The sequence below is a fragment of the Phaethon aethereus genome (assembly GCF_964289735.1).
Source record: "Phaethon aethereus genome assembly, chromosome: Z".
Taxonomy (NCBI): Eukaryota; Metazoa; Chordata; class Aves; order Phaethontiformes; family Phaethontidae; genus Phaethon; species Phaethon aethereus.
In genome coordinates, this window is record NC_138577.1 from 29,233,709 (window position 1) to 29,246,652 (window position 12,944).

General features: G+C 37.6%; 1 protein-coding gene across 1 annotated transcript in view; it reads left to right on the forward strand.

The window, feature by feature from the left end:
- The window catches only part of ANKRD31 (ankyrin repeat domain 31), a gene marked incomplete at both ends in the record, with an annotated part of 73,491 nt that extends 62,922 nt beyond the window's left edge, over positions 1 to 10,569 (forward strand). The window contains one exon of the mRNA XM_082013282.1: positions 10,418 to 10,569. Within this exon, the coding sequence (XP_081869408.1) occupies positions 10,418 to 10,569 (152 nt within the window). The remainder of the gene's footprint in view (positions 1 to 10,417) is intronic.
- Between the last annotated feature and the right edge of the window lie 2,375 nt (positions 10,570 to 12,944).

The following is a 12,944-nucleotide window of genomic DNA, read 5'->3' on the forward strand; positions in this document are numbered from 1 at the left end:
TGTCTCCGTTGCTCAGCCTCTTGGGAGCTCTGACCTGAGCAATATGCAGCCAAAAACCCCATCCTTGCCACAAACAGAAGTAGTGAAAACATTGCTATGTGCTGAAAGAGAAGCAACTGTTTCCAGGGAATTGAAGAGTAAGATTTTTTCTTTTTTACTGCGTAAACCTAATGGTAGGTGCAAGGGCTATGCAACAGATGCAAAAGAAAAAAGAAAGTTGGTGACATGGAATTGATTTGTGTGGGGGAGGGAAAGATGCTGGGGAAAAATGATGACTGCTGATGGGTTGGATTGATCTAAATTACCCGATAATGAAGTTTCTCAGAGCTTAGTATGTTTGACTCTCCTGTGTCCAAATTAGAAACATGTTGTTATTTTCATGTAGTTAACAAAGTAACTATGTATTATTTGAAGTACTCAGTTAAATGTTTCTGCAAAACAATAGCATAGACAAATGTCTTCTGGATTTAGATGGAGAAATATGATACAAAAGCATTGCTGAATAATCTCATGTAATCTAATTTAAAGGGTAAAGCGTAAATATTCCTGAAGATGCTCTGATCTTTGTGGAGTTGACTGAGCTTATAATACTGTGTTTTCAGTATTACGTTTTTATGTTGATTGCACATTAAACCCTATCCGTAATATTTGTACAATTTGAACAGTGCTTACTGCACTTTGACCCAGTTTTTTTGCCTCTACATCCTTTGATGTAATCAGTCCCACAGAGGGATGACCCTTATTGTCCACAGTGCAAAGAGACAAAGAGACACAGAGTGTCAGCTCTAACCCACACTGTGCCCAATGTCAGGTAACACATTGCACTGAAGTGGACAACAGTGCCGAATCAGGTCTGCTGTGGAAGACAGTAAAGAAGCAAATCACAGGTGAATTGCCTAATCAGTGTCAGTGACTGTAAACTGAAAGTGTACCCACACTACAAAGCAATTCTTTCTGCTTCTGCAAGTCTATACACAGGCCCTGCAGCTACAGTACAAAGGATTAAGTAAATCCTGGAGCTGAGAATCCTCTGCAGAAAATGCTTTGTTATCCCACTACTTTTTTTTTTTTTTTTGGTAAATAGAAGAAAATAGACCTAGTATCTTAAATGCCAGGGCAGATTATTTGGAGGGAGGTTGTCTTTAAAATTAAAAAAATAGACTGTGTAGTAGATTGTATTTTCATTCATGTATCAAAAACCTCAGGTTGAACTGCCCCTTGATACGATTTGAAAAGTTACACAGGTTATGGCTCACAGGAGTTATGTTTCTCTGTTGAACAGATGACAGCCGTGTTCATGTTTTCTCAGATATAGTTACTAGCTATAGTTCTGCTGACCAAGTTAATGGTCTTGCCACTCTATTATCTGAGTGCTCAATCCTGTCTGGAAACTGTTGTAGCAAGAGTGTAGAGTCATTTTGTAGCCAAAGGTAACCGCTAACAGACATGTGGAGATTACACAAAATTAAACATTCATAATAAAATAAAAATTAGTAACTTGGAAATTTACAGAAATGTTGTTCCGTGTATACATTTTTGTTCATATCTACTACAATTACCCTGCTAATTGAAGGAAGGAACTGCTTAACATGCAGTATAACCTTTAAAAAATATAACCACCAGCCTAGTTTCCACACCTCTAGCTTATAGAACCCAAACCTTTTGCATCCAGTTCTGAGGAGAAATGTTTCAGGTTTCATAGTCTGACGAACAATATTTTTGAAAGCAAACTATGACAATCAAGCTCCTATTTAAGAAGGCAATTTCTTTAAAATCAAGTGTCTCATGGCGAGTATTTCATTGAGTCTCTTAAATGAAGCTTTGGAAGTGCCATGAGAAGCCCGATAGCCATAGATGGATTTGCTGTATTTGTTTGCCCTCTACATTTGTTTCTGAAGAACTGGTCAGGTAACACAATACAATTGCTGCTTTACTTCATGCTAAATAAATTCTGAATGTAAAGCTCAGCTGCATAAATTGTTTTTTAACTAGTTTACTTTCTGGGCTTCACTAGTCCTGGAAAATGGTAGAAGAGTTAATTAATTTCAGTTTTCTTGCTAGTCAATTTTACCTTCTTGTCTTGTGCACCAGTACAAAGTTGTGATGCTGAAGCTGCTGACTTGGCAGGAGACGATTTAAATCCAAATGAATTGCTCCAGTAGAATGAAACCAAGCTATTAAATATTCCAGTGCCTCCTAGATTGGTGTAAAATTGGGCTACTAGTAAACATCACATGTGCGTATTTGCAAGAATCTTCCATTAGACTTTAGACTGTAAACTCCTCAGAAGAGGGAGCTCATACACATCTTTGAACTGGTTGAAGATATTACTTTGGTATTAGTCCAAACAACAAATCTAGTCCATTATAGTATGTTTTTCCTGCAGTATATCAAAATCTCCATGTAATTATAATGAAAAGTTACCCATTCTTGAAAGCTTGCAATATATTTTCTGCTGCATAGTGCTCTGGTTCAGAGCCCCAGATTCTGCTCAGGCTCAGATAATTGTGTCAGAAACTACTTGAAAACTCTACTATTCTTATCTCCATGTTTTTGGAGAAAAGCTGGAAAAGATGATGAATGTTGTTTAGTGATTGAAAAGTCAAGATGTAAACTAAGCGCCCCAATTTTAATTTTTTTTTTTTTTTTTAACAAAATGGCATGACTTAAAGGAGTTTGATTCTGTATATCTGAATTTTTTGGATTGGGTATTATTGAGGTAGGGGCTCATCATCGCCATCAATTATGGTGATGATAATATGGAAGAGGAGAAGTACTTGGAAGTGCTTAGGAAAAAAAAAAAACAAACAACACAAACAAACCACAGAAAAACCCCAAACACCCTGCAAGAACAAAACCCTCGCATCTAATATCTGTGTTTTCCTTGTAACCTGTAGAAGAATATTTATCAACTACATAATGTCTCCATTTATGTGACTGTAAAAGACAGGGAAATGAACTACATATTCTTGCTATTTTGTGCTTTGAAAACAAAGTGAGAGTGTAGACAAATACTTCTATCCATAATCTTTTTCCATCTCAGAGGTATCTCAAGGGGCAGCTGTTATACTGTTTTCTCTTCTTTATGGCTTGCAGACAAAATATTTAAAAATATTTTCCAGTACTTTAAATTTCCAGGCGTTTGCTTTAGGTAATTACTTTACAAAGAAGCACATAGTTCTGTCAGCAGAATTTACAAAGCTGTATTTTCCAGTAACTTTGTATACTATAACTGAAGTATGGGCTTCCTCCATCTGCACACTCTTCCTTTCCAAAATCCTCTGCCTGCTCTTATTTGACTGTCAGCAAGAAGATAGAATGTCATGTGACTGACTCAAGAGTTGAGCTATGTGGCCACCACAAGCCAAACAAAATTCACTTTTTAGGAAGCCCAAAAGAAAAAAAAACCAAAACCAAAAAACAAACCAAGAAGTAGCTCTTAAGGACTACATGCCATAGAAGTAAATTCTAAGAATTTAATGTCTATATTTCTTATTTGTTAGTCAGGTCTTTCTGAAACTGGCAAATCACTTGAGAAGTAACTAGGTGACAGTGTGATTGCAGAGAACCATAGGCTAATGTAGATTAGATGGGGCCTTGGGAGGTCTCTAGTCCAACCTCCTGTTCGAAGTAGCACTAACTTCCAAGTTAGAGAAGGTTACTCAGTGCCTTGTCCAGTCAAATTCTGAATGTCTTCAAAGGTGGATGTGCCATAACTTCTCTGTACAAGATATTTGTGTGCTGAGCAATGCTCATGGTGAATTTTTTCACCCCATATATTTAGTTGGAATCTTGCTTGTTAAAACTTGTGACCATTGCCTCTTCTATTGTGTACAGAAACCTTGTTTCCTTAAGAAGCCTGACTAAAACTAAGTAAACTGACTCCTAGTCAAGAGCTTTAAACACTGTTTTTCTTGCCTTTTTACTCTGTGAAACAAGTTGCAAAAGAAATCCTTTGATAACTGACCTGTCGTCTCAATTCATCAGCTGCACTGTAACGTTTTCATCTGCTTTGGTGGTTCCATGGAGACTGAGGGAAAACTAAGACAAACAGAACTGTTGTAGACAGTCTTTGTAGAACACATCTATCTTTTCTTATCTTACTCATGAAAGCAATAAATGAAAGGCAATGTGATAAACAGCAAGCTTCAAGAGGCAGTGGCTTCAGCTCCTGCATTGGTTGAAACAGAGAGAAGACGGACTTTGCTGATACCACACTCTGGTAAAAGCATTTAGGAGACTACTCACCTTGGTGAGCATTCAGATTATATCACGCTTCTATCTATATTTTTTCAGGAGTGACTTTTAACAAAGTTGGGACAGCTTCTAAACAAAACAATTCAGTCTTTAATCACCATATGATAATAGCCTAAGAGAAGGCTCTAGAATTTGTTCTGAGGCTGTACATAAAGTCCACTGAATGAATCACAGCTCCTGTAGATCTTGCCAGTGAATGAAAAACACAAGCTATTATTTTTTCTATCAAATAGCTGTTCTGACCTAAGCTGAAACTTGTTTTGTACTTTGTCTTTCTGTTTCTTCCAGTCTGCATCTCAGTATGCTATACACTGCAAGAATTTTTAAGTGTTCTGTTTTTAATTATCCAAGGTTTGCCCTGGAACTGCTTCTTACCCACTGTCTTGGCACATTAAATTCAGGTTTTCTGAAATGGTTAGAAATAATTTGAGAGAACCATGTGTTTTCCTTCCAGATGGGTATACAAGTGAATCATTATATAATCAAGTAAACACTAACTCAAAATAAGGAGTTTTAAAAGAAACAAACATGTGGTGGGAGCCTGCACCCTGCTAGTCATACCAAGAAATAGTCCCTGACGAATCATTTTAAAGCAATCTTAGTGCCTTTTAGTAAAGAATAGTGAATGCATTTGTTGTTGTTGAACTTGGTAATGTGATATTTAAATAGTGATTGACTTAATCCAGAAACTGAAAGGTCATCTGGACAGCTGTATAAAAATGTATGTGTGAGAAAAATGGAATCAGCCATTATGTTTTATTTTTAAAGTACTTATTTTATTATATTTTATTTCTTTATAAATTCAATCTTGAAAACAGATTGTTTTATGGGAGGCTGTATATGTTTCCCAGTTGGTATTTGCATGTATGTCAATCATACCTCTCACCTTTTGAGGTAAAGATCATGTTACATGCTACATACTAAAGAAGGTAAGAACCACTGAGATTTAAATTGTTCTCTTGTTTCCCCAGTAGGTTGTTGTAACATTGATGGATTTCTGTAATAGGTTGGAGGTTTTGAGTTCCCCACATTGCTAAATAAAAACCTTATAATACCTTAATACACCAATCCAAGGATCCTGAGGAATAATAATTCAAATGTATCGTATTATATAAAGTATTTGTTACTGGCTAACAGGCATATACCCAGTGTGTCTAGGAGAAGAGAAAAAAACAGATACTGTATAAATCATGATGTGGGCAAAAATTTTAACAGGGAATAATGTATTGTATTCATATCACTTATCTATGCAATGCTTGCAAGAAAGCTATAATGTATTATTAATATTGTACATTTTTCAAACATTTAGAAACGGAAAGATTTACTATTAACTGTATCTCATCTTCTCATCTACAACATCTTTAGGTCCGTGTTGTGGGAGCAATACTTCCTGCCACATGAAACGTAAAATAATTAAAGAGATTTCAGCATAAACCTTGAAACTGATCCTTTAGAATAAAAGGCATGAATTCTTGATTTCAGTCATGCCTACAAGTCCTTTTTCCATGCAGATACAGAGTGTAACAAGAAAGGCCACTGTTATGGAATACTTTCAAAGAAGAATGATTCTCTATACCTCATCTTTTTTTCTGCTTTATGACATTGCTTTTGCCAATATCACTGGAGGACAAAAAGAAAGAATGAACTTCTGAGGAATACTGTCCTTTACTTAGTAGAGGAAGAAAAGCTATTTTCTCAAATCTAGCATTTTAATCTAGAAGCAAGAGAATAGAATAATTATTTGTGAAAATATGAATTATGTTCCACATTATTGCTACACAAATTCTAGTTACACGTAAACGATGAACTGAACCTACAGATGGTGTCTGATATGTGAAGGAAAGACCTGTAGGCTAAGGGACTATGAGAAGGTGCTCTAAGTCCTTCCGGCACTGTTATAGCTATGCTATGAAGTATCTGGTCTTTGTAGTCCATTAGGTATCTTCCAAACTGAAATGATTTATTTATTTTGTAAGATGTTACCAATAACCTTCAATTTTTTTCAAAGGGTCGTAACTAACAATGCGAAAAACGCAGCATGTGTAATTTAGGATGACTTGATAAATTAATCCTTGGGAAAAAAGTGCATTCAGAATTGGGATGGGCATGAACACAGAGGATCATGAAGCAATTATCCCAAATCCCTGCTGGCCTGTATCTTTTAGAAGATGGACACCTTAACTTCAGGTGCCTGACTGGCATGGTATGTCTGATGATTAGAAAAAGATCACTCCTTACTGCCCGGTTTGTAAAGGCAGAGACCTTGGACTCCAGCATTCACAGGAGGAAAAAAGAATTAAGATCTGTATCATGTGAAATGAATCAAGAACTGTGGAGAAACCTGGAGAAAAGCAAAGGCATTTTGAGGGGGGAAAAAAGTAAAATAAATTACCAGGGAAGCATTGTATTTTGTCAGAGAAAGATCTAGTCTTACAATGACAGTCTATCCACAGACTTCTTTTTCCAAGATCCTGATCAGCTGAAAGAAATGTTGTTTTCAAAATTGCACTAGCAGAATTCACGTGCCTCATTTCAGTAACAGCCTTTTAAAGAGTCAGAAGACCCAAAAATGTTGTTTATGGGAGGCGCTGGATTTCTAGGATCTTACTTTGTCTGAATGGACAGTGCCTTTTGGGACTCCTGGATTGTGTCTCCTCTGTTTCTAAGTTCTTGAGAGGAGCGTGGATAAGCAACTTGAAAGCTCTTCAGACAGATTTTTGTTCTAAATACTCCCTTGTGGCACCCTAGATCAAATACTGTCACCCTTAAGTGTGTTTTCTTAGATCTTCTCTTTGCTTATGCATCTGCAGCCTGTGTCTAGACTAGCTGTGCTGAATCAGATCTATTTGGGTCAGAAGAATAGATATAGTCATCTCTTGTGACTTTGACACAGATACTGCAATTCAGTTTGGCTTTGCCTCAGATGTGATAATAATCTTTACCTGTTTTACAGAAGTATTGAAACTGGATTTACTGATACATGTGAATTGACTCACGTACATTGCTTAAACTGCAAGAGCATTTAAATTCCTTCTGCAAATAATTCATACAAGTAAAATAATTATAAAATACTTAACCATATCTCTGGGTAGTTCCGGCGCTTTCTTGCTTGGAAAAAATAAGGAGGATACTGGTGGGATAGCCAATTTTAAAAATTGATCTTTCAGGGGCTATTTTAATGATCAGAGAATGGTGCCTCTGCACAGAAGTGGAAATCTTGAGTGACTAACCTTTATGCAACTGGAGATTCTGGTCTGACATCTATATAGTTGTGCCACTAACAGAAATTCTCCTTAAATACAGTTTTCAGGGTCTTGGCTGCCACAGGGACAAGGTGTTGTAAAGCTGTAACAAAATGGAAACACAAGTTGAAAGACATTTAGCATGGTGTCAGAGCTATAAGGCTAAAATAGGTGCCAACAGAGACAGAAAAGCTATTGGCAAACAGGATGGAGAAAGTACCAAGAGATGGCATGTGTTTTCCGCAGATTTGTGGAAAAAATGTTCAATCTGATATTGGTGCCGATTGATACTTTATCTTGTATTTTATGAAGATGGCAGAAAACTGAGAGTACCTAACAGAACAGCAAGGGTAGGAAAGCAGAGAAAGACCTTGCCTGTGTGCGTCTTGACTTACTAAGCTTTCTTCTGTACCTGAGGCACTAAGATGAGTTTTGGATAGCAGTATAGGAGCCTTTCTCTGCTGCTTACAGCCTGTAAGCTGCTGTCCTTTTGTAAGGGGATGACAGTTAACAGACAGCAGAAGGGAGAAAGGAAACATCAAGGTGGGTATTAAAAGATTTAAAAAAAAACAAGTAAGCAAAAGGAGAGGGAAAAGGGAAAAAGAATCGAGAAAGAAAAATGGAAATGGTGAGGACATCAGTCTGCTGTGTCTGGAGGAAGAAACGCAGGGACTAAATGTTCAAATACTGAGCCATCCCTACTGGGGAGAAAAATTATTGCCTATGGATATAGAAACTTTGATACCCGACACTGATGTCAGAACTGAGAAGGACAGCTTTGGGATGTATAAATAATTGTGCTGTTGCTAACTCTCTACTTTTACGTAAAATTACAGAAAAGCAGAGATTAGAGACAGTAGATATTCACTCAGGTAAAGTTGTATTTATGGTAGAATACTGATATTTAATCTACAAAATCTTAGTCCAATAGGTAAAACATTAATTTGACTCAAAGGAACCAACAAAGCAAGCTGTCAGCTGCTGAAAAAAAAAGTTATTTCAACAGATTTATTTGGTCATATCTTTATTACACTTTCAAATTTGAGTTGAGAATTTTTAGTAAATAAGTTAGAATATTGCAGTGAAAGTGCAGGAGCATTTCCAAAGTAAGAAAGGAATGTCTTTTCTCCAATTATGATCTCTCAAAATAGGATGATAAAATGAACTTCACACTTTGCCAAGAAATTTTCCTGTAGTTACATACAAAATGTGGACATTTCAGGATGAAAAGCAAAACAGCTTGAAGTCATGCCTGTCATGTCACTATAGACTCAGTATTAATGTTTCAGCTCAGTTTCTTCCAGTTTATTTTATAAAAAAAATCCCACACTTCTAAGATAATTTTTACCTGAAGGTGTCCTTAAAATTATTTTGTTACTTCCCATCCAAGCATTCCTGTTTATGCCCTTGGAAACATCGCTTCTAGACAAGTGTGTAAGTTGACTTCTGGTGCGGCTGCTGCTTCATAAGTGATAAAGACTCTGTGAGGTGTTGTCATGTAACTTCTTGAATGGGACTTGTATTCAGCCTGGCATATACGTTATAGTACAAGAGACTTAAATATACCCTAGACATCAGATCATGCTTTTTGTTCCATTGTGTACTGTGTTCTGGCACAAGCTTACTGAAGATGCACTGAGGGTGTAAGATACCAAATGCAATCCTGGAGTCAGAAGTTTTGCTCTGGGTGTCATGGGTGTGGAACAACACACATCCTCACACACAAGGCTCTGTATTTGCGTTTGTGACCTCTCGCTGCTATTGGCAATTTGCCACTTCGCTGCTTTGGGTGGTGAGCTCCTGGAAATCAGGAAATGTCAGGGAAATCCTCACCGAGAGATGGAGTTAAAAGGTCTAATACTTACAAGATACACTGATTGTTTTAGCATTGGGACCTACCATGATGGCACATGGTAGCAAGCTAGCCGACCAACTGGTGTCACTTCAAACATGTTTTCTCTGCATTTTGACAAGGAGTTATCTTGACTGATGTAATCATCCTGAAATACCAATCCTGTTTTGCTTCTTGAGACATTTGAAGGGTGTCTGAACACTAGTTTTTGGTTTTATTTTGTTTTTTAAAACAGAGGCCACCCGTACTTTCATCACAGCCCTCCCTCTCTTCATAACATCTACTACATGTGACAATTCTGCCCTCAATGGCAGTTTCTGTCTTGGGCTGATTGTGGCAACTCTGATATTTTGTGCAAGGGTAGTGAAAGGAGAAAGTGTGAATTAAAGATGAACAAAAGCAAGTAAATCCAAAAACTACAGTTCCAAGTGCCTTTTGGAGTCTGTTCTGTATGGAGAAAATGTCTTTTAACATTTCTTACTGTTGGATCTTTGCAGTTTTACTGTTGGTGATTTTAACAGCGAAAACTAAAAGTTCAGCTTTTCCTGTGCTGACACAAGTGCCTTAAGTTTATGCATTGCAACAGTTGCTTCCATGCAGCAGATATTTAAATATTACAGATAACCATTGTTCGGTCCTGCAACTTCTTGTATACAGGTCCTTTTTATATAGCCCTTTCAGGACTGTAGTGAATGCATTCCCTGTGAGAAAGATCCCTTAATTTTGGGGAGGTACACTAAACTTACCCCTTCATGGACATAATATGTGAAATTCCAGTAATGCTGGAGAACTGCATTTTCCTGTTAGATAATTGGAGTTGGCTGGGACGGCTGACTTCTCACCCTGAGTACCACAAAGGGTAGTGTTGCCCGTGTCTCACCGAAGTCTGGGTGCAAATGAGAGATACCGGTAAGGTGGCTGGGGTCTTACGCTACAAGACACCTAGGACACATTATGCTTATGTGGTTCTCACAAGCTGTTTACACCTCTCCAGAGAATAGTGCCAGTGATTGCTTTCCATTAATCTAATATACACTCTGTAATCATTTGCATTCATTTTCAACAGGCTCTTCTGTCCAATTCAACTCAGTTGGAAGTCTGACACATTTTCTTCAATTCAGTGAGATAGTAATGGTATGTAAAGAAGAGTTTCTACCGTGGCCTGTAATGGAAAAGCACTGGAGTTTCTACAAAGGATGTGAAGGTTTTGGATTCTAAAGACTTCTTCAGTGCTAACATTTTTTTCTTCATCGTTACTTTAAAGTAAACATTTGAGCTTTTAGAACTAAGTGCTTTGTTGCTGTCATTTTGATAAATAATTTGCCCAGCACTTGGAATGGACTGAAAGATTGTTTGGATAAACAAGGAACTGGGGAGTACTTTGTAGCAGGTGAGGGTAACTGTGCTGTAAGATTAAGAAATGGTGAAGGAGACAAGGACTGTTACACACCGGTGCTCTTTGTGGATTATATTCCAGGTTGATAACTTTGTATGAAATTCCACTGATTTCAGTGGCTGCCCATGCTTGATGGGGCCGCATAGAACCAGATACATCTCAACACTGATAAGTCACTTCCTACCCTTAACCTGGAACAACTCTGCCTAAGCATGTGCTATCAGAAATGGCTGTCCATGTTTGTGTAATAACATAAGCTTAGGAGGTTAGGAGAACAATCAAGATGGGCAGCTTTGAAAATCACCAGCAGCTTTGCTTTACGTGATGTGGATATCAATATACAAACATTTGAGACGGGGGCGGGTGCTGGGAGAGGTTAACAGAGGAATCTTAGCCATTGGAAGTGCTCAGGGAAATTCCATTCATGTTCCAGCCAAGTCTTTCTGATCGGCAGAAAATGTGCTGGCATATGGCAAGAAATACAGTTAGCCTGTTTGTGGAACACCAGTTTTTCCATCTAACAGCATCTTAGATATTCACCCCAATCTCTGGAGGATTTCTATTTGTTTTAATTTTACAATGTGTAAATCTGCCTCAGTAGCATGTTTATAACCCATTTGACTGTCATAAGAGTTATCTGCTTTCACATGGCATTCTTGCTCTTTTGTTCTCTGGATTATGAGAAGAGATGAAATAATAACACTTGCTACACCTAACGCCAGTGAATGGGATGAGAAATATCTCCTGTCAGTATGTAACAACCTCAGCTAGCTATTTGGAGTGTGAAGAGCTGTTTCGCAGAGATTTCATTAGTGTCTTAAACAGAAGGTGGTTTAGGGAAGAGAGAGGGGTCTGATGTACAGAGAGCTAAGACTGTGCCCTGGGATGCATAAGCAATCATAGCCTGATGGGCTGTAAGGATAAAGAAATGCAAGCTGCCTGAAGTCAGAAAAGTTAAAGGCTACTGAGTGACAGGGATTTAGTAAAGAGGTCACTTTCTGCAGAGAAAGAAAATGGAGTGGTCTCCCAGCTGCTGCAGAAAAACAAACCTGAAGGCATATTGGTTTAAACGAAATGTTCATTCAAATACTACAATTTCACTTTCACTGAAAACTGAAAGGGTTTTGACTGTTAAAATGGCTACTGAATTACTTACACATTTGCTCAACATTTTTTCTTTGTTACAAGATGTTTAATAAAATCAATGTATAACAACTGGGTGGACTTGACGCTTACACTTTCAGTCCATTATATTAATGTGATTATGTGACCTAAGGCAATCCTAAGATACAGTGACAAAAAATCTTGATTGATTCAAGCTGGGCAAAGAGGTAAAAATGTAGTGTGTTACATGAAAACCACTGCCTCTTACTGATGCTATATGTAAAAGTAAGACACCAGGGTTTTTTCAATATTTGTATTCTATATAAGCATCTTGAGAAAGGTGTTAGCTTGACAACACATGTTTTAATATGACTAACAAATGTAGGATTCTGCTTTCCAAATCTTTCTTAAAACTGTGAATTTTCCCTATTCTCCCTACTGGAATCTTTTTCTTAATGTAAAGATCTGTTAAGAGATGGCAAAAACTCATACCATCATAAATAGGGTGTTTTGTTTTCTCTGTTTAAATTTATGCTTCTTAAGTGTACTTTCACATAAAAAAATAAGCTGTTATCACAGGTCAAAGATGGCAGCTATTAGTGATCCTAACTACAGCAGAGTAATAAAGCTTGTGCTGGCAAGTGGCAAACAGCAACGGTTAGTCCTCCCAGCCCCTCCTGCTCCTTTCATGATTCAGTTCTTTTATTTAGTAACCCCCTTCTCCACTCCTAGGCTGTGAGTTAGCACATATTTTATGTGGTGCAGGCTAAAGTGAAAAGGACATAAAATGCGAAGAATACAAACCCCCTGGCGTTCTGCCTGCTGTTAATATTCAGATGGGGAATCAGAGGAGAAAGAGATGATGCAGTGAACAAAAGCCACGAATTCAGATTCATATTTCCACAGATTTATTTATTTACTTATTTACTTATTCATGGCAGAGATGGAGTTTAAAAAAATCAGTGGGAAGATTAATACCAGTGAGGAAGAATGAGAGGCACAAAACAAAAGGAGAGTGAGACGGGAGATAAGCAGCTGGGAGGCAGACAATACAACACGAGGTTCATAGATTTTAAGGCCAGCGGGGACCAAT